Below are 22,109 nucleotides of genomic sequence, written 5' to 3' on the forward strand. Positions count from 1 at the left end.
AGTAATAAAGTCATTTTGTCATTTTGATATGTTCCATAGTAATAGAGTCATTTCCCTTTTTAATGAAAGTCAACACATTTTTCCACACCTACTTTCCCCTCTCTTATTTTTTTCTCTCTTCATCTCTCTACTTTTTTCATTTTCCACTCTATTCTCCCTTTACTTAACTCACCTAACACAATTTTTCTTAATCTCTGTGCCGAAAAGAAATGTCTCTATTACTATGGAACGGAGAGAGTACTTAAAATGTGTATTGACAGAATATATTTTGAAAAGAGGGAAAATGCCATTTTAAATCCATTTTAAATGTAGGCTTTGAAATTTACAACTTGTGTACAGAGCCAGTAAATACAAACTTACATACTTTCTATTTTCACACTGCTTTGTTTTAGGATTTTTATCAAAAACTAATATACAAAATTCTGCTTAAGCTATAACACATGTTAAAATTTCTTTACTTCACTTACCACAACACTCCTTGAGGTTCTGAGCAGCAAATATCAAGAGCTCCACCATCTCAAATCCAGCTGCAGAAACAAGATCCACTTTCTCTTGCCCAGACTCCCGAGCAGCTACACTTATTTCATCCAATGATCGTTCCGTTTCAGCCAGCCAACTAACGGGGAGAGAGCTGCCAAGGGCTGTCTTCAGAAGGTTTGCTTCTGCAATAACTTGTTCCAAATCTTCTGAACACCTCATGTTTTCATCTTTCCCTGCGACTGACTCTTTCACCTGTAACAGATATCGCACGAGTTCCTCTCAGTTGTTGACTTTCTAGTCAGTATAGAGCGCTAACTGGAACAAACAGTCACCTTCAATAGGGATATACGGAGTCTTCGAACAGAAGAAAGTAGATGCTCCATACTGTCCAGGCTCTCCTTAAGCGTAGCATTTTCAATCTTCATCCTGTAAAAATAGTCAGACAAATTTGTTGGTTACTTGTGATTCAGAGCAGTAATGGAGGATACGGAAGAACGTTATATGTGTAATATAGTCTACGAGCATCTGTTTAAGATGTTATTCATGAAAATACCACAACCACCAAGCTGGTAACCATCACTTTCTAATATCCACTCTAACCTTGCGAAATCCACTTGATGTGGTTTTTCGTTATGTCGATGTGCCAATATATCACTTCCATCGGAGCCTCCAACCCAACGTGTTAAGTAACTTTTCCTCAGCAGACTTTTCAACTTCCCGTCTTTTTCTGGTACCATTCTGCGTTCTGCAGTCTCCACCGGATTGATTCCTTGTACTTGGTGGTCCTGACTGGTCTTTCTGCAGTCGTTGTACCTTATGTTATAATGATGCTATGATACATTATGGCAGCAAAATAAAATTTCGAACAAGCACACAACAGTAGATGTTAACCAATGAGCAAAGGGGCAGAGCAGTTCAGCCCATGATCAAATCATTATTGTGGCGATCAAATTTGATAGTTGCGATAGAAATGTATACGCCATCACAACAGCAATGCATAAGAAGAAACATTATAGTAAAGCTCATCATAAAATGAGTGAACATACGGTTGTAGTATATATAATTCCTGCTTCATCTGTGCTAACTCCATAAGAGCTTTCACCTTTTCATTCGTAACCTAGACCAACAAAAGATTATGAAGTAGAGTATCAGATATGTATAAACCCCGAAACACATGGCTAGAGAGAATATAGGTTTCATAATGAAATGCAGCAATGCCCTATTTCTGAAGGGTAAATAATCATTTTAATTTTATAGACTCTCCGAATAAGAAACTGGGACCAACAGAGATGCTAAAGGTAAACATTCAAAATGACCTGCATTAAGTTTCTCTGCAGTTCCTCGATTTTTTTTTGCAAAGCTGCATTTACATCCCTCTCTAATAGGTGTCTTTCTTCTTGCTGTGACATAAGTAATAATGCTGACACCTGAAAATCATAAAAACAACATAAGGTTGATGTTACAGTGTGCTAAAACCAGGGAAGGAGTGTTTTAGAAAACCTTATCGTGCAATGCCAGAGCAAGGGCTTCAGATGCATCGCCAGTTTCACAAGCACTTGGAATTGGCAAGCCGGGATGACTTTTCTGCAGTGTGAGGGAAAAACCATTGTTATGCATATACAATAATACCAAAACACTATGTATTCAGTTATACTTTCTTCACAAAATGTTAAGCTGATCTTTCGATACAAGACGATATAACCTGTATTGCAAAAAACAACAACTACTAAAAGGTGTAAAGACATATGTAGATATAATAGGGAATAACAAGAACATGCCTCAGTGATTGCAACTGGACTAGAATCAGCACTAACATGGACATCCCTGCATTCACTCTCGTCAAATTCTCTCTCTTGTAGCTGAGAAGATCTCAAATCGGATTCTCTGCTCGTTTCAAGTTGCTTGATCTTCTCAACTACCAGATCGCTAATTGATTTTAGCTCCAAATACCCCTCATCAAGTAAGCTTTTGATACCGCTTCTGTACTGAGAATGGTGATGAGATAATGCCGAAATCCACTTCTTATTCTTCTCTTTTGAATGGATCTGCAGATTACGCAGTTTGTGAATAAGTAGCTAGCAAATGCAACTGGAAATTGTACATCTTTTACTAGAGATCGAAACAGTCTTACTTTCTTCCTCTCCAAATCACGGACTTTCTTCTTCAAGTGAGTTTCAATTTCCAGTCCCTAATCATCAATACATAATAATGTCACAACTATCAACAATGTGAGAACAGCAGATGTCATGCATGTGAAGAAATCAGAAGCTCACCACTCGAAGCTTGTTTTGCAAATTATCGAGACGTCTCCTCAGAGTTTCAATCTCTGCTTCGAGAGAGTTCTGTCTGAAGGGAATTTAATCAATAAACCTCAAACAGCAAGTCATAAAATAGATATGTTGATATTTTGAATTCCTTCTAGATCTTAGGCAATACTAACGACCATACATCTTGCATGATTCTTTTGCTGATCAACTGCCACTAATATTTACCCAAGCACTGATTGAATCATCGATCACTATTTCAATTAAGAAAAACAGTAAGAAACTTCCCTACATAAATCAATTTCCATTTTTCTAAACAATGCATATAAATACAAGCACCAATTCCTTCTCAAAGCACTCCAAATCTCACTACCCAAACCATCTTCTCCTACAACATCCTGAATAACTAGGCATGTGGCGAAGATCACCACAATATTCATATGTTGAATAGCTTATGCCACACACCTGTATTAGGTAAGCCCATAACCTGATGATTGGCTCTGAGATGAGTCCCAATTAGATGCAGGCAAATGACATCAAAATGTAGACAATGCATACAAGTTCTAGAATGAAGTGGGAGTAGCAATATGATTATGACCCGAAGACTGAAAATATACTAATTTAAATAACACCACAGAAATAAATAACACACATTCACTTCGGATATCAGGAAACACAGGAACAGCTAAACGAATCAACTTAAATTCAAATAAGCTAAGGGCAATTGTTATTTATTACTTAGTAGGACTTACAATGTAATTGGAGGTTGAAGCATCCTCATCATTTTGGAACCTCCATGTATCATCTGAATCATTCAGAAGAGAATGACATTTCTCTTCCCAACTTATATCAGTAGAATCATTAAGGGAATCTTGTCTGATGCTATAGAATTTATCAATCACCTATTATGAAGAAAGCAAATCCTTAAAAAAGGAGAATTTATGAATGGCAGGACTTGAGCAAAACTGATTGTCTAAAGTTGAAGACATAATTCTCAGTTTTCATTAAGGGAGCATTTTAAGTGGCAGGACCACAATGCTCAGATTACATGCTACATTGTAGGAATAGTCAAGGTAATGTAGCAGAGGTTAGTTAAGGAAGGCTTTGTGTCAAGTTCCAGGTGGATCATAAGAATCTAGGCAGCTACCTCTCTGAATATCTCATTCTGCCTTTCGTGCTTTTCTAAATCAATACGGAGATTTGCTGCTTGTTCCTTTTCTTCAAGAAGTTTGGCAGTCAGCTCTTCAAGCCTGTAGGTAATAGAAAGTATATTTAAATATACTGTACCCTACACAGGACTCTTTTTTCATTTGCAGCCAAGAGAAGCCATATGCGAGATGAACAAAAAAGAAGATATCATACATATATCATCCCAAATTCACAAATGTTTTTCCACAAATTTGGTATTTGGTAATATATACAGATATAGTCATAGATTGGGCGATGAAATAAAAAGCAGAACAGAATGCAAATCCAACATTAAAGATCATATACAAGTTCTTATCCAAAGGTGTGGTTTGACCAACTGGTACTTTAGCATGCCATATTACATGCAAGAAGAGCTACATTTTTTTTCTAATTCCTGCACTTCACATGAATAAATTGGTAACAAAATTTTTTGAAACCAGAACCTCCTACATGGCCTATGTCACTTCATGAAAGACAAGACTATCATTTGCTACACGGGGCTAAAAAAAGTCCCTTTACTCTCATACAGAACTTCAGTCAACACTTAACACTATAATTTCTGTCTCAAACGCGTGCCTTTAGAGTGCCTCACCTAAGGCCCAAAGTGAACCCAGGTGTGTGACTGTAGAACCAGTGTTGTTAGGGTCGCGGGTCGGTCCGGGGCGCTGAGGCTGGACCCCGGGTCGCGGGGCGATGGGGCGCTGGGGCGAGGGACCCACGAATCGGGGCGCAAAATTATTTATTATTTATATATTAGTAATAATAATGATTAAATATAATTCACTAATATATAAATAATTATACTTACATAATAGGAAGAAAAAAAATTAAATTTCAATGTTTATATTGGCTAAAAAATAATTATTAAAGGAATTATAGTCTATTTAGTTGTTTTGATAATTAAAATGAATTTTATAATTAATTTATTTTGAGGAAAGTTGAAAAGTTGGCAGTAATAATAAATTAATATTATAGAATAATGGAAAAGTAAAAGCTGAACGAGTGGTGGTAAAAAGAGGCGGTGGTGTGTGAATAGGTTTTATCAAATGAAGTTTCATTGTATTAAAATATTAATAAAAAGAAAGGATCAGCTTCCTCTCTCTTCCTCTCTCTTTACACAGAAATTTCGTCGCTCCACCGTCGCTCCACCGTCGCCTCAGCCGCCCCAACCGCCCCGGCTCGCCCCAGCCCGCCCCAGTCGCGCCCCAGCCCGCCCCATGAATATCGTTCGGCCCAGGGTGGCTGGGGCGACTACAGCCGCGCCCTGACCGCCCCACGCCCCAAGCGCGCCCCAAGCGCGATTTTCACAACACTGTGTAGAACAGCACCCACCTTTGACATTGTAAACAACAGCAGGTCGTACTACGGGCACCTTTTGCCTCAGGCGCCACTTTAACAACTACTACCTCCGTCCACAAAAACTAGACTAATTTGACCATGTTGGACCGTCAACTGAACTGATATTAGACCAATTATAAATATGGAAAGTTTTAAACAAATACTAACCATACACATCATTCTAAATGTGGACCCCACAATCCACTAATACTAGTATACTACTTCCTCCACCATTTCTCTCCCTCTCGCTTACTTTACCAATTGTGCATTAAAACCCGTGTCATTTACAACTTTGTCTATTTTTTGTGGATGGAGGTAGTATTAACTACTACTATAATAAAAAAAATTGTGAACAGAGTTTGCTCTATTGAATATTAGAATAAGTACAAAAGATCACTACTCATTTAACGTATTTTAAACTAAGCTACAACACTGATAAACAGCCTTAAACAGAACAAAGATGCAGAATCCACTCAATTGTCCATGTACCCACTCCATAAGTCCATATCAACCATTTATCCCAACTAAACATCACAAAATATAAAAAAAGTTCATCTTGAGCTTTAAAACATGGTTTTAGTAACCAGGGACAATGTATACAGAATATTATATACAATACCTTCTCTGAAAATTTGTCAGCTCCTGCGGCAGGAGCTCCTCTCTCTCTTTAGCCTTTTCAGCCTGTCCAAAAGAAGTTAGCGTAAACTGGAACCACCAAAAGACCCACTCTGCTTTGCCAACAAAGGCAACTATCTTAAACCTTGCAGCCTAAGGTCTAAGCTATCATCAAAGCTAAGGAAGGGTAGAGGAAGGACCCAGGAGAAGAAAAATTAACCTCCATTATTGCATTATCTCGCTCAGCAAAAGCAGCAGCTACACAATCTTGAAAAAAACTAAGCTGATTCTCAGCTTCGACATTCTGGTACAGAAAGTAAAGAATAATACATGAGTCTTGAGCATGAACTTTTCACTAATATCTTTAACCTTATTTAATTTTTTACCCAGAATATGTTGATGATTATAACAGAAAAAACAGGTACTTTTGGAGAGAATATTTTCAGAAGTTGAACATCAAAAGGTAGGGTTTACAGGAAACGTGTATTAACAAGAATCAGTTCTACTTATGCCATGAGGGAGAGAGATATGTACCTTTGATACTTCAGCCTTATGCAGATCGGCTATATGGCTCTAAAAAACATACATGCAAGACAAGATGTACTTAGAAAGAATGACAGAAATTCACACAAGTGGAACTAATCAATCAAAAACAGAAGATCTCACTTTAATGCGATAAGCTTCGGATAACTCCTCTTGAAGATTTTGATTTTGCCTTATGCAAGTAGCCAACTGTTTTTTCAAGTTCTCGATCTCCTGCTCCAACCCAGCTGTCCTAATTTGAGAAAAATAAAGAATGCCGTCATTTTTGTTGATAGAAGAACATATTGATCCATTATCCTCGTATATATGTGGCATTAATTGTAAGCAGTTCACTGTAATTGGTAAAATAGTTCTACCTCTGAAAATGTAAGCGTGTTGCCACTCCAATATAGGCAGGTCCAGCTTGTTGCATACACATCTGTTCAATATCTTTCTGCAATTCATTACGTTCTGCAGAAGGGATCAACATAACACCAGATGAGCAAAATTAAGTCCAAGGTACCAGAATATCTTTAGTCATCGTAGTCAACCAATAGACTCCCAACAACAAAGTCGTAAGAAAAATCATCCAATCACCCACAAGAGGTCACCTTGTAAACTAGAATAGCCAGGTCCAAACATTAGACTGAATTAAGTATCTTCAGTTCAATCACACCGACATACTGCTTTTTACACCCTTACAAGAAAAATTAACTTTGTGGAGTCCCCAATATTACCAGGACTCCAACAAAATATGAAGATTGACAAAGGTTTGAGAATTTCATGAATGGTTTCCAGAAAAACTGAAGCTTCTATTGCAGGCTGCAGCTAATAATTTCCATTGTTACTCACAATCAGTCCCAACTATTTAACTGAGAATGTATCTTTCTAAAAAAGAAACAAAAATCTTGACACAAGATATACGAAAGCATACCTCTCTCCAACTGTTGAACACGAGTAACCATCGATTCATAATTGGGATTCTGATCCATGGCTGAAAAACAGAGGTTCAGCAAAATATACTAAATTAAAGACCTCTAACCCCCACCCATATGACCTACACACCAGAATTAGAAAGAAAAACATAAAGATTGCAGCTTTAATTGAAGCTCAATTCAAGTCCTGCCTGGGAACTTAAATTATCCAAACAACTAACATTGTCAACGAAAATTTAGGTTCTTCACGAATTAGAAGATAAACTCTTTCAAGAAGATTCAACCAATTTCTTTCAAGAAAATAAACAAGAAGCACAAACGAAAAATATAAATATGACAAAACCATAAAATAATTACCGGGAAATCAAATTTTGTGATTCGGAGCTCTGGAACCGGGCGTCTGTAATTCGATTCCTTGGAGCCCGAATGAGGAGGCGGAATAATGATTGTGCCCTCTCTGTATTTTATCAATTTAATCGATTTCACAGAAATATAATCTTTTTTCTGAAATGTGAGTAATTTTATGTATTTTCTTGAGTTAGGTTAGTGAGATAGAATCAGATATCTCATTTTTACGGAAAAAAAACATTTGTGCCGAACAATAAAAAATGACAATTTGATTCTTTTTTATTTTCGGTCATTTGAATTCTAAGCAAATACGAGTACTACTCTATGGAGTAATATTTGCCACTTCCCTATCTATTGATGTGTACACCCTTCGTATGATAATAAATACTCCATTCGTTCCAACTAAGTCGTATTTTTTTTATGAAATGTCTCAATTAAGTTAAATTATTTTTCTTTTCTGACAAAAAATAAAAATCTAATCAATATTACTTTATTCCATCACCTATTTACTCACAGAGGGAGTATTACACTTAATAATAACTCATAATTTAAAAAAATATATAATAATTTATGTGATAAGTAGAGAGAGAAAATAATATATTTATATTAATATGAGAGAAACTTCTTCTAAAAAATGAAATGTGACATGGATAAACTAAAAAAAGTGAAATCTATTATGGAACGGACGGAGTATATATTACTCCCTCCGTCCCCAAAAAATATGCACTTTGAGTTCGGTACGAGTTTTAATGCAAAATTGGAAACGTAAGAGACATGTAAAGAGAAAAGGTAATTAAAGTATTGTTAATGTCTCACCTCATTAAAGAGATAAGAGTTTCCAAAATTGAAAAATGCATATTATTGTGGGACAAAACAAAAAGAAAATTGTGTATATTCTTATGGGACGAGGGAGTATTTATCAAAGATAGGATTAAAATAAATTCTAATTTTATATTAATATTAAAGTCAAGTATGAACTACTAGATCAAAAAAATAGATGATGAGATTTAGGGTTTTACTCTGAATTAGTTACATGTGAAAAGAGCATTATGGGGTAAAATGATGTGATTGATAATTGTATTATATATACATATAATTCGAAAATACACTCATTTAATTGGCATTATATGAATTGCACTTAGAGATAAATACATTGTGCGTAGAAAATTACATGTACAGTTAATACAGGTAGAACACAACCGTTCAACCAAACACCGGACCTCACGAGTCAACATAGAAGTTGCCTCCACAAGAGGAACCTCGCTCAAATCTCATAGAGAAAGAGAAGAAAATGACCGGAGAAGATTATCCCCAACACAAAACATCTTGGGTGAGTTATATTAATTCAGCCCAAGGAATTAATACTCACCAAGTGTAGCTTTCGAAGCCCCAAGCCTCCCTCTTTTGGTCTAATAAATAACCTTGCCCCATGCAACTTTTCTCATTCTATTACTCCCATACAAATTCTCTGTTCACCTTTTCCATATCAATACACATTTACACTGGAAAGCCTTGTTGCCTGCATTGGCAGAGACCCAATGAGGAACAATACTCCCAAAGCTTGGATAATAGTATATTGAAATCATGTATATAATATAAACTGATCTAGCGGTAGAAGCCTGACACTGCAAGAAGCATGGGTTCGATTCCATTTCACCTCCCCCGATAATAGTGATAGTGCTAGGGTTATCTCCCTACTAAGAACATATGTGTGGCATTCGAATTTACTATCTCCGTGCTCAATTTAATATCCTTTGAGTTTAATATTTATCGATTTTACCGGTGATCAATAAATTGGTTTTGTAATTCAATTTTTGAGTTAACTTCATATTTGTTTGATCAAAATGTTCGAATGGTTAAAAATGAATTTATGAAAATAAGATATTGGAATACAGGGATTTACTTTGATCCACAATTAAATTGTATGAATCCCTAGTTTAAATTTAGTTAAACTATGATAACAAAATAATTAGGATGGCAACATAAGTTTCTTTAATGCGTCAAAAAACATAGAAATGAATATCAAAATTACATAGATATGAAAATTGACAAAGCCAAGGTTTGTGAATCTGTTTCGTACTACTACAATATAGAAACTCTTGAACACAAACATATACTAATGCATACCTGTCTCCAACTCTTGAACACGACCAACCATCGATTCATGATTGGGATTCTGATCCATGGCTGAAAAACAAGACATGACTAAATTAAACACACAAACTTCAATACAACAGTATGACTTAAACACTAAAATTACAAACAAAAACATAAAGATTGCAACTTCAATCGATGCCCAATCCAAGTCCAACTTAAAATTATCCAATATTAGCTTCTTCTGGAATTAGAAAAACTTTTTCAAGAAGCACAAACGAAATTTTTTAATAATTACCGAGCGTCTGTGAATGAGGCGGCGGCATAAGATCGGAGATCAAATAGTGTCTTCTCTTATGATATTTTATGTTAATTAGGGAAGTGTATAAAATCGGAGATCTCAATCAAATTTGAATCAACTCCTATATTTTGAGTATTTTTTATTCTTATTAGTTCAACATGACTTTTTAAATATGGCAGTTCAGAGTTTAAAAAAGAATCAGCTTTTAAAATTAATTACCATAGTTGAAGAATAAGTAAATAGTAAATACAAAGATATTTTGATATTTTTTCATTCTATTTAATTATTAAGATTTCCTTCTAGTTGTTTTTTAAAGTTTTGTTTTTCTTATAGTCTCATTATTGGGCTAAAAAGATTCATCTTTGAATATTAAATATCAACACATTGACATAGTGGGACGGAGAGATTATATTCTTTGCAAAAAATAAGTAAATTCAAATAAGGTTAAAAGAATTTAAAGTTTTGTGATGCTTTCTAGGAGAAAGAAAATGATTAGTCTTAAGTCTCTTTTCAATCTATTTGATAAATTTTATAAATTTAAAATAATCTACTTAATATTATTTCAAACATGAAATCTCCAAATGTAATCGCTAAAAATTAGCCTTAGTTATCATTTGAGATCGAGTTATTTCTCTAACTGACAGTATAAATATTGCATCACTATCCTTAATGCGCCAAAAACATACAAATGATAAATTAATCGTGTCATATGACTCATATCAAAATTCTGTTCGAAATTTGAAGTAAACAAACAATCTTCGAATTATATTCGCTCCATCATGCTTTTATAATTAGCATTATTATTGTTATTACATTCATACAACAACAAAGGACATACTGCAGTCTGATGCAACAATCTTAAAAGACAATTGCCCTTAAATCTACCATCTTAAGCTATTAAAAGAAACATCTCTCTCTCTTTTCATTTTTTCCCAGCAAACGTCTCTCATCCACTAATTTAACAATAGAATGAATCAACATACAGCATCACCCCAAAAAATGGTGACGGCGTCAGGCTCACCTGGGAACACCTCCCCTCCCTCATGTTGTAGGCTAAATATCTTGATGCTATATTTACATGAAAGATCTCATGTCCAAGGATGACAATTAACCAAGTTTTGTTCGAGAGGATCTGTAAGCGGCTAGTGATCAGATTAAACCCCATCACGCAGGAATCATCTGTACATTCTTCTGTCAAGAACAAAATAAATAATGTGAGATGCAAAGAAAGACAACGTGGGCCAAACTTAAGAGTACAAAAGTAACAATCTGCCCACCCCAATTACCAGACTACGGGTCATAGTGCAACAATAGCACATACATACAACTCAAGTTACAAAAAACATAACTCTTCTTCTTTTTCTTCATCTGATAGTGGGATTAGTGTTGGTGACCACGAACAGAGGTTCGTTACTTATCTTTACCAGTCAATGACTCTGCATATGCTATGTTCACACAGTTCCATCTAGATTAGTTATAAAATCTACGTCCTTAAAGAAACAGAAAAATGTTTATTTTCATTTCAAGATTTTTTGCATGAATTTATGATCCACCAGGATTTCTACAAACTTGTAGCATGCAAATATGCAATTGTTGTGGAATTAAACAAGAACGTCATTAAGAGCTCACCATGTCGGGGGTGTTTCTTCCTTTCAAAGTCTTCAATGCTGCCTCTGCAAAAGCCTGGGCTGCTTCTGCATCAGCTTCTGCAGCCTCAGCCTCATGAGCTGCCTCTTCAGCTTCAGCCATTGCGGCTTCTGCATCGGCAACTGCTTGGGCAGCAGCTGCTGTGGCTTCTTGTGGAGTCATACTCCTCATCTTGGCTAATTCTACATCAATCTGAGATTTTGTTATATGACTAATGTCATAATGGCCAAGTCTTGGAAACATCTTGTGTCTTCCTTCCATATAAATGGATGGATTCCTTCTTCGCTCAGATAATGTGGAAGCTCCTGCTATTTTATACTTGCGCTTCATCTGCAGAACAAGAAACGACCTCAAAGTTTCAGTCAAATTACAGCAGTTCAGCTAAATTAAGATTTCTAGGAGTTGATATGTATGTAATACTCAGAAATAGAAGGGGAGGGTGAAAAAAAATTAGAGATATTAAGAGACAATGACCTTGATAAGTTTCCCAGTTGCAGCCATATGCTTCAACTTTGCAGACAATATTCTCTTAAAGTTTGGAGGTGCCCAGTATTGATCCTAGGGAAAAAAGAAACTAGTACTGAGATTAGATGAAGATGGAAAATATAAACGCAGCAACTGTAGTTTCCAATCAATTCTCCAAGGCAAGAACAAAGCCAAGAAGTATTAGGTGAAAAATAAATGCATGCAAGCCTACCATCTGCACCCCCAAACATCAATATAATGTTCCAAATAATAAAAAGTACCAACAAGTAAGTAAACAAAAATATGCTGGAATAATTTAAGTGGAAAAATACATGGACAAAAGAGTAATGATACATCTATTCTATTGTTTTTGGGAGAAAACAAAAGCAACTCCAGGGCACAAGAATTGCTATGTTAGATTGTGAATTTCAAAAATATAATGGCAGTGTTTATCTATTCTATCAAACAATTTATCCCTTTAAGCATATACTACACACAGCTATGTTTATTACTGAATATTAAATCTACTCACTACAGATCACAATCCACCCAAACTCATACTCTCTTCTTCGTTCCCTAGAAATAGAGACTTTGGGGACAACACGGGTTCTAATGCAAAATTGGTAAAAGTAAAAGATAGTTGAAGTAGTGTCATAGTGTAATGTAGGTTAAAAAAAAGTTTCCAAAAATAGAAGTGGACTAATATTGGTGGTCAGTGGTGGACGGATCAAAATGGCAAAAGGGGACTATTTATTAGGGACGGAGAGAGTATTATTTTCCCAATATATTCTACTATAACAATCTCATCCAGATATTCCCACAACAACAATAAGAAGCATGAAACAATGGGAAAAAAGAAGAATTATGTGAAAGTCTCCTGCCAGTGTCCCAGAGATCTCAAGAAACACAGATACTCGTTCAATTTCACAAAAAGGAAATGCTAATTTACTAATTGTGTAAGAAATAGAGTGAGCACATAATCACTCATGCAATAAAATCTATAGATTGTCTCCGAGCCACATGAGGACCTCTATAGTTACTAATCATAAACATATGGATATCAGCCAACTAAGCAGTAAAGAACAGAATGATATTCACCCTGATAGGTGCAGCCAATCAGTAAAGAACAGAAATAATATATTTAAAAGAAATTCACTTAATATTTTTATCTGCACCAACACATATATGTTGAAAAAAAATGCTTTTTCACCAAAATAAGTCCAAGGAGGAGGTGACAAGAATGTGGTGACGAACATATACTACCCTCTTGTATTATAGAATGCACTTTGGGTCAATGTGAATATGGTGTTGGAGTATGGATCCTGAACATAATAAACACAAGAGTCCGATTGAAGTGCCAATTTTTTTGGGTCCATGTTTCTGGCCCAGATGGAATCCTAATGGGTTTAGGATTAGGACTTGGTTGCTACAGTATATAATGGTTGTTTCCCTTTGTATTTTGTATCTGAAATTCTGAGTAACATAGTGAAAAACCCTGGCTTGACATCTCCCCTATACATAGTTACGTATAGTTATGAACCCCTATAAAAGAAATTCACTTAATATTTTTATCTGCACCAACACATATATGTTGAAAAAAAATGCTTTTTCACCAAAATAAGTCCAAGGAGGAGGTGACGAGAATGTGGTGACGAACATATACTACCCTCTTGTATTATAGAATGCACTTTGGGTCAATGTGAATATGGTGTTGGAGTATGGATCCTGAACATAATAAACACAAGAGTCCGATTGAAGTGCCAATTTTTTTGGGTCCATGTTTCTGGCCCAGATGGAATCCTAATGGGTTTAGGATTAGGACTTGGTTGCTACAGTATATAATGGTTGTTTCCCTTTGTATTTTGTATCTGAATATCATAGTGAAAAACCCTGGCTTGACATCTCCCCTATACATAGTTACATATAGTTATGAACAGGGAAACAATACTCTTGTGTTCTTTATTGGTTTTTCATGCTTGTGTGTGTGTTATTCCCAACACGTAGGTCAATAGCAAAGTGATACAGATAAGCTGCAAGTCTGCATCAACCAAAAGAAAATTTCATGACATAGTAAAAAAATTAAAATTTCACCTCTATATATGCAGCTATTGATGTCTTGTTAGAGCCACCAGGCTCCCTGAAATTGCTTATGGCCTCCAATATGAGATTTTCCAACCTTAAGTTATAGAAAACATAAACATCCACTGTCAGCTGATCTCTGGCATTTAAAACAGAACTACTCTAAAGTTACTAGAGACACACAGTAAGTAAGGATGTCCAAATCACAGGCATGATGCATAGAGAACTACCTATCAAATGTGTTAGTCGACAGCGCAACTTAAGAAGCTTGCTCGTTAACAACATACATGGCGGAATCTTTTACCATTCCATATGGACATAAGTCAAAAAAGGATAGTCATATATAACTGATTAGAAGTAAAAGATTATAATCTAATTCACCTACATGCCAAAATGTAAAGCGAACATAAAAGGGACGGACAAAAGTATTAGATCAAAATAATTCATATACAGTTGTGACAGTGCCTTTTCAATATTTTTTAGTAGGGAAATATAACAGAAAACTTGTAACATAAATGCATAACCTCATGATAGATCTCTTTGGCCCATCATTTGGTGAAGAACCTCCTGAAGGATCAAGAGACCTAGCATCTACTAGTTCGTCGTCACTTTGACTAAAAGTGGACAAAGCCATAGAGCTCTCTTCATGCTTGGGGGTAGGATGCATCCTTTTTAGAGCTAACCTGGCCCTCTCCCGCGAGCCCCATCCATTTGTCATGACACTCATGTTCCTCCACTTGTCCTAACCAACACTAGCATGAAATCAGAAACATCTAAACTTCTAAATCTCAAAAACAAGTAAATTGCATTATAAGTTATAACAACAAAAGAATTGGGGGCATAAAATTTTTACCTTCAGATCTACATTGGATCTCAGATAGAGAACTCCACTGAATTGTGGGTCCTTCAGGATGGTACGCCATTTCCCAGGCCCGTGTTTAAGGACTCCAGCTTTAAGAGCTGCTTCTTCCTCTGGAGTCCATTTTTGCTTAGGTGCCCCCATTATTTCTAATACTGACAGATTGCTAAAACCGAGATTAACTGCATACAAGGTTAAAGACCATTAAGCGGCTCAGCTTATCCCCAAAACCATTAATCAAATTCACGAAGAACAAGCAGCTGCCCCTATCCAATCATCTAGGGGAGAGGGAAAACTACATCCTTATAAACAAACACATGTTATCAGCTAGTTTCACGAACCAAATCCAATTAAGTTCCATAAAATTTCACGGATCAAATCCAACTTCAGTCGCAGGTCGATTACCAAAACTCAATCGAAGCCAGAGGCGATTTACACGACACAATAAAATTAGGACTGGAGGATCCGCAGAAGCGAAACCCTAACCCTAATTTAACAATAGAGGTGGCAATATCTGGAAATTGGGTTCTATTGCAGCTGAAATGAATCAATAAGCATCAAATATACGAGAAATATCACCTGAAGGCGGCAATTGCTATAGTGAATCAGAGATCTGACAATCAAAATCTCAAAACTCCCCCCTTTCCCCTAATCTTTATTTCAATACCCAAACTTATCTGTGGGCGTGAATTAACGGTATTAGTACATCATCAGTTTGATCGAAGTTATCCTACAAAACTTTTACTACTATAAAGTACTCCCTAATTAATAATGTCAAATTATCTTGAAAATGATTATTTACTTTATTAGAGGTGTGCAAACTATTCGAAAACTGAAATCCCATTTGAATCGAATCAAAATTTAAAATTTAGTTTTTCTTAATTTTATTTTTCGGTTTAGTGATCGAAAAAAATATAATTTTATTTTTAATACTCTCTACTTCTTACATTATTAGTCACTTTAACTTTTTTGCACTCGTTTTATAAAAATGAGGAGAAATGGTAAAGTAAAAGAGAGAATAATGTAGAAAAGAGTCCGGTCCGATTTTTAAAACAATAGTGGAAACATAGTTAGTTTTTCTAAGAAAATTAGGTTCACACACAAGAGAGAAAAACGTAATCCCTCAGTCTCAAGATATCAGACTTATTTCTTTTGGCACAAAAATTTAGGAGGTGTTGTTTAGTGGTGTAAGTGTGGTTGGTAATAGAGTAGATTTTTAACATAAATAGAAATGTCTCAAGTATGTTGGGACACCCCAAAGTGGTATACGAGTCTAATATCTTGGGACAGAGGGAGTATAAAAAATAGAAGTGGACTATTTTTATAGGATGGACCAATATATGGAAAAACATTATTTAAGTATGATTTTAGTGCATATGCACAGACTAAGAATTTTTAAAACATTAACTTTAGATTGTAAATTAATTAAATAAAATTAGAAATAATATTATTATATTAAAATTATAAACAAAAAAATTACTGTATATAATAACTACGAATTATACCACTTCAACATATTAAACTTGAAATGACTAACAAATTACAAATATTTGGATAGCTATGAGACACAATGCATGAGTGGAATCATTTAAAATAACAACATTTGATTAAATTCTGAGAATAAAAAATGATCACCTATAAAATAAGGTTCCATTTATAATTATTTCAACACTAATTTAATGCTTAAACAAACATATCATAATGGTTAAAAATATTCCATCCGTTCACGAAAATAGTCATATTTTTATCATTTTAGGACGTACACAAAAAATAAAAAAATAATACTACTATTGAAAAAATAGAAACTTTTACTCATATTTTATCTATTTTTTCTTCTTCGTCTCTTACTTTTTTTCTCTCTCTTTTTCTCCCTTATCTAATTTTTCTCATCTCTCTCTTACATTACCAATTTTTTTATTAAAACTAATGTTGTCCGCAAATAATATAGTTTCAAAGGGAATATATTAGAGGCGAAAATATAACATCTCATGAAATATTTTCTATCTAAAAATTTTATAATATAGATAAACAGGTTTTAAATCAATGTTAGACAAATTTAAATGGACTTATTACTACTTTTTATATATTCTATACATTTAATAACAATAAATTTAAAATATTGACATGGAGTAATAAATTATAAAAACAGTTAGCTAAACGATACATTTAAATTAAAACATTTAATAAGAATTAAATACAAAATAAACTATAATACATTCAATTTACCAAAAACATTCATAATTCATACGACTCAACCTATATATAGCTCTTTTTTAATAATAATAATAATAATAATAATAATAATAATAATAATAATAATAATAATAATAATAATATATAAGGGCCACTTAAATAGGAAGCCTATTCGATGAATAGCTTATGGTTCAGCCCTATAGCTAAAAGAATAATCTAACAACATTATCGGCCTTAGTCCACATTTTGCCCTTTACCTCATTCTATAATAGTACAATTTTCCATCAAGAGACAAAAAACAAAAAAACTACAATAAATATACAACAAATAATAAACCTGAAATTATACAAAATAACGTTCTTTAAGTACATCACCGATGAAAAATTTGCGGAACCTCAAAACAACAAATAGCACGGTCAGCACTCTAAACCGATAAACTGATAGACATTGGTTTTGACTTCATGAGCGGTAGTTTCATAAAATGAATATAACGAATTTTGATAACCGTATAAATTGTGGAAGACTCTAGATCATCGATCAAGGTATGAATTGTATGAAATGATTCAATGCTTCCAAACTTTCTTCCTATGATAAGAATAAAAATATCAAGCTTGAGTTATCATAACCAAATAAAGGCTCCAAGTCAATTAGCTAGACGTAGAACCTTTCTTCTTATGATAAGAATAAAAATATCACACTTGAGAATGTGGGAATAATACGTTTCAAATATCATATTTAAAGGAAAAAAATATAGTCATGAGACTCTTCTAAAAGTTCACATTCTCCACGATAAAACTAAAACTGCAACTAACGGCTTATTGCCTTTATTTTGAATTAGTTTGATCACATTAAGAATCATTCATTGCATTAATTTCTTGAAAGTTTGAAACGTTTACAATGATAAATTTTGCCTTATATTGAAATATTTGCAAGTTATGGATATAAATTTTATGCTTGAAAGTTGAAACATTTACAATTATGTAAAAAAACGTTCATAATGATTAAAATTAAATATTATTAATGAATATGTAGTGTCACAAATCAATCATAATATTAAATTTCCATAAATATCATTATGAATAGTATAAATATAACAACCTTCCATTTTCTATATTAATTATGACATACTATTTTATAAATATTAAAATTTATACCAATAACTTACAAATATTTCAATATGAGGCCAAAACTCGCCTTTTATATACGTATAGATTCCAACTAATTGGTTGTTTAACAATTTTGTTGAGTTTTATAAAAAAATGGCTTAGAAGAGGTTAAGAATAGAAAATACATAATTCGGAGTCAGATTCACGAATTTTGCAAAGTGAGCAATCAACTAGAAACATAGGCCAATGATTGAAAAGATCTAGTGCTCTGCCAAATTTGCAAGGTGACCAACCCAGCGATCCGTTGGAATGGTTAGGGACTCTAGATATAATCCTAGTCATCTGCTACATTGGTAAGTACCAACCCAACGGTCCGCTGACATGGTCCAAGAAACACGATTTTCACTATATTTCTTGTCTTTTGAAGCTCTATTTATTCCCAACTATAAATAAAGTTGCATGACTTGAATTCTGGAAACACCATATCATGTTCTACATATTCTATACATCCGTACACCATTATGAGAGTTGTAAGAATTTGATCAAGCAATACAAGGGTATGATTAAAGGAAGACTGAAGTCGACAAAATTAATTTCACGAGGGTTTTTCTAGTTTACTTTATGTTACTCTCTCCGTTTCACAATAAGAGTCATGTTTTGTCATTTCGGTCCATCCCACGATAAGAGTTCTATTTCACTTTTACCATAAATGGTAACTAGATTTTATATTCCACTCACATTTTGTTATCTAACTAATACTAATGCTAAATGTATTATGGTCGGCCATAAAGAGTTAATTTAGTCCATTTGCATATATAAAAAAATTAGAATTACCGATATAACCTTATATGCATGTGAATGAACTCGTGAGTTGATACTTATCTTTGAATTTCATCTTGTAAAACACATTAATATCACAAATTACTGTATAAGTTGAGCAACAGTCAAGAAATGACAGTAGTAATAAGTTGAGCAAAAACTACGAAAGAGCAGCAGTAACATATTGAGCAACAAATAATGAAAATGATATAAAATTAAAATCAAGTAGTATTAAACTGAAAATTTGAAAAAAATAAATTTGTTTTGGTATTTAATCAATTTATAGCCGGCCTTAATATGACTATATAGCTTTATTCCATTCAATATCCCTTCACGTTCTCCTTTCTCTTTTGGCATTTGAACTACTTATTTAGATTTTAGTGAGAAAGAAACAAACACTGACTCAACTCTGAGACTGAGATGTCCTCACTGCCAAAACTCCTCCTCTATCCATAAACGGCCATGTGTCTTCTCTCTCCGCCGCATCCATGCCCCGATGAATCCGCTCTCATCTCCCAATTGCTCGAATCGGAGCCCCACCCGGACTACATCCGCTCCATCAACCTCACCTCACTCCATGACTCCATCAATTCCATTCTCAAGGTATGCCCTTAAACACACAACAGCACACTCTCTTCATATGAAAATGACCACATTTCATACATATAGGTACATGCGCACTTCCATTTCAAACCGGTCAAGGCTTTCCTCACCCTGGCCTCAACTACTTCCACCGTTTCCTCGCCGCTCATTCCCTTCCGGTACAGTACTCCATCCCTATCTCCATCTAAACTTCCATTCCACAACTCAACATAAATCTTCCTTCCATTCAATAGGAATCTGGATGGTCGTTTCACCTTCTATCCGTCGCCTGCCTATCTCTAGCAGCCATAATGGAGGAATTGCACGTCCCATCCCTTCTACACCTCCACACCGCCTCCATTTTCGACCCCACCACGATTCTCAGAATGGAGCTTCTGGTTTTGGCGACTCTCAATTGGAGATTGCGCTCCGTCACTCCATTCGATTACCTCCATCACTTCATCTCAATCCTTCCTTCTTTCGATCACTCCGTCGCCTCCGATATCATCCTCAACACCATCCATGGTAAAACCAAAACTCGAATCGCCTTTTTTAACTGTCGACTACTTGTTATCAATGTCGATCTAAACTGCGCGGTATTGGATGAATCAGTGATAGGAGGTTTCCGCCATCGGTGATTGTTTGTTTGTGTGAGGAAATGTTTTTGGAAATTTGAGGTAGTCAAATGGAATTTCACATTCTCCATGGGTTCAAAAAAGAAATATTTCTGATCTTGGCAGGAAAAGGTAAAGAGCTGTCATCAGCTACTTGTTGGACATGTGTCCGGACGGGGTCAAAGCCGCGCCGGCGTACTCGATGCAGCGGCTTGTGCCGACCACTCCGAAAATCCATCCTGCTCCGACTCTGAAATCAAGCGGCCGAGATTATCTGCGCAGGATGTACAGGAATCGTTGTAGCCGAAGTTAATCCATTGGTTCTCTACCAAAAAGACAAAAAAAAAACAAATTATTGATTCTTTTTTATAACATGTACTGTATCGTCCTTCCAATTTTGATTTTTGATTTTTGATTTTTGATTTGCTTTTATTACAAATTTTATGAAATAGAGTGAGTATTAGTCTCATTTATTTTCCACACAAATTACTGAAAAGTACTCCTCCATTGGATAATTAATGAAGGATTTAAAAATAAAATAACTTTAATTTACAATGTACTTATTTCTTAAATTGGCTACAAGAAAGAATGAATTTTTATTTTGAATTTGTCCTATCATTTAGTGCGTTATTAATAATATTGTATCACATTATTTATATAATTGTCATTGATAATCGTCATAAAATATTACAATTAAAAATTCCTATGATTGAATATCAACGTGTAATTTTAATTGTCATATCAAATTGTGAACGCTAGTTTTTTATTTGTGATATTCTATTTTCATAAGTGAACTATAATATTAAATGATACAGTAGTTATTCATAGGAAAACATCCCTTCCCCCTTATCTATTACTCCGTATAAGAAGAGAGACTGAGAGAGCTGTGGATAACTGGATTAATTGCCCCCCAAATTTATACGTTTATGAAAGGGGAAGTGAAAATAATTTGAATATATGAGAATAAAGTACGAGAGAGAGATAATACTATTTTTTTCACGAAAACATTTCATATATATAATACCTCATTCTTCCCTAAAAAATATGAATATTTGGTTCGGCACGAGTTTTTATGTATAATAATTGGTAAAGTAAGAGAGAAATAAATGATAGTGTAAATAGTGTTAGTGGAGAGTGGTCTCCACATCATTAATTAGTACTAGTATAGTGTAATGATATAAATGGTAAATAAAATGATGTGTAGAAGTAATGTGTTATTTAACTATTCTAAAATTGGAAAGTTCATATCTATCAAGACGGACAAATAAAGAAATAGTTCATATTTTTTAAGAACGGAGGGTGTAGAACAACCAAAAAATAAAAACGATGCATTTTTAATGAGACAAAAGAGCTGTTAAAAAGTTTATGGGGTATAGTATAGTTAAATTATGGCAAACTGCTGGAAAAGCCGTGAACTTTTCCATTTTTTTTCAGTATTAACACAAAAAATTATGAACTTATTCGGATTGTGAAAATTTCCTACAACATTTTAAAGACACGCCATCTTACCTAATGAACGCATTCAAGTAAGATTTGAAAGACATTTCATCTAATTACCTAATGACTAGAATACTCGTAATGCGAAAAGACGCATGCAGTTCATTACTTTTTTATGCTAAATCTGAAATTGAAGCCTTAAATGAAAAAATCATTAATTAAT

At 34.4% G+C, this 22,109-nt stretch overlaps 3 protein-coding genes across 9 annotated transcripts; 1 reads left to right on the forward strand and 2 right to left on the reverse strand.

Moving 5' to 3' along the window:
* Positions 1–266: 266 nt before the first annotated feature.
* LOC121806360 (centrosomal protein of 128 kDa-like) lies at positions 267–7,908 on the reverse strand. Of its 4 annotated transcripts, none has more exons than XM_042206371.1 (18): positions 7,700–7,908; positions 7,342–7,401; positions 6,785–6,878; positions 6,552–6,655; positions 6,420–6,458; positions 6,106–6,189; positions 5,890–5,951; positions 3,892–3,994; positions 3,497–3,646; positions 2,754–2,822; positions 2,612–2,668; positions 2,259–2,525; positions 1,981–2,064; positions 1,797–1,907; positions 1,527–1,597; positions 1,081–1,278; positions 813–906; positions 267–732 (listed from the first exon to the last, which is right to left on the reverse strand). In XM_042206371.1, the coding sequence occupies exons 2-18, from the start codon at positions 7,378–7,380 to the stop codon at positions 460–462; spliced, it is 1,899 nt and encodes a 632-aa protein (XP_042062305.1). In that variant the 5' UTR covers positions 7,381–7,401; positions 7,700–7,908; the 3' UTR covers positions 267–459. The 4 variants fall into 4 exon arrangements, with proteins under 4 accessions (XP_042062305.1, XP_042062306.1, XP_042062303.1 ...); XM_042206372.1 differs by having other exon boundaries at positions 7,342–7,464; XM_042206369.1 differs by having other exon boundaries at positions 6,552–6,660; positions 7,700–7,907.
* Positions 7,909–10,829: 2,921 nt separating this feature from the next.
* On the reverse strand, positions 10,830–15,877 carry LOC121809629 (telomere repeat-binding factor 1-like). Of its 3 annotated transcripts, none has more exons than XM_042210352.1 (7): positions 15,715–15,877; positions 15,130–15,317; positions 14,801–15,018; positions 14,289–14,373; positions 12,207–12,290; positions 11,715–12,062; positions 10,830–11,273 (listed from the first exon to the last, which is right to left on the reverse strand). In XM_042210352.1, the coding sequence occupies exons 2-7, from the start codon at positions 15,277–15,279 to the stop codon at positions 11,250–11,252; spliced, it is 909 nt and encodes a 302-aa protein (XP_042066286.1). In that variant the 5' UTR covers positions 15,280–15,317; positions 15,715–15,877; the 3' UTR covers positions 10,830–11,249. The 3 variants fall into 3 exon arrangements, with proteins under 3 accessions (XP_042066286.1, XP_042066285.1, XP_042066287.1); XM_042210351.1 differs by having other exon boundaries at positions 10,830–11,276; positions 15,715–15,874; XM_042210353.1 differs by lacking the exon at positions 15,715–15,877 and having other exon boundaries at positions 10,830–11,276; positions 14,801–15,028; positions 15,130–15,270.
* Positions 15,878–19,645: 3,768 nt separating this feature from the next.
* On the forward strand, positions 19,646–20,763 carry LOC121807705. 2 transcript variants are annotated; one of them, XM_042207981.1, is made up of 4 exons: positions 19,646–19,856; positions 19,923–20,014; positions 20,090–20,360; positions 20,448–20,763. In XM_042207981.1, the coding sequence occupies exons 1-4, from the start codon at positions 19,750–19,752 to the stop codon at positions 20,509–20,511; spliced, it is 534 nt and encodes a 177-aa protein (XP_042063915.1). In that variant the 5' UTR covers positions 19,646–19,749; the 3' UTR covers positions 20,512–20,763. The 2 variants fall into 2 exon arrangements, with proteins under 2 accessions (XP_042063915.1, XP_042063916.1); XM_042207982.1 differs by having other exon boundaries at positions 20,576–20,763.
* Positions 20,764–22,109: the final 1,346 nt, after the last annotated feature.

Source organism: Salvia splendens, chromosome 6 (genome assembly GCF_004379255.2).
Source record: "Salvia splendens isolate huo1 chromosome 6, SspV2, whole genome shotgun sequence".
Classification (NCBI taxonomy): domain Eukaryota; kingdom Viridiplantae; phylum Streptophyta; class Magnoliopsida; order Lamiales; family Lamiaceae; genus Salvia; species Salvia splendens.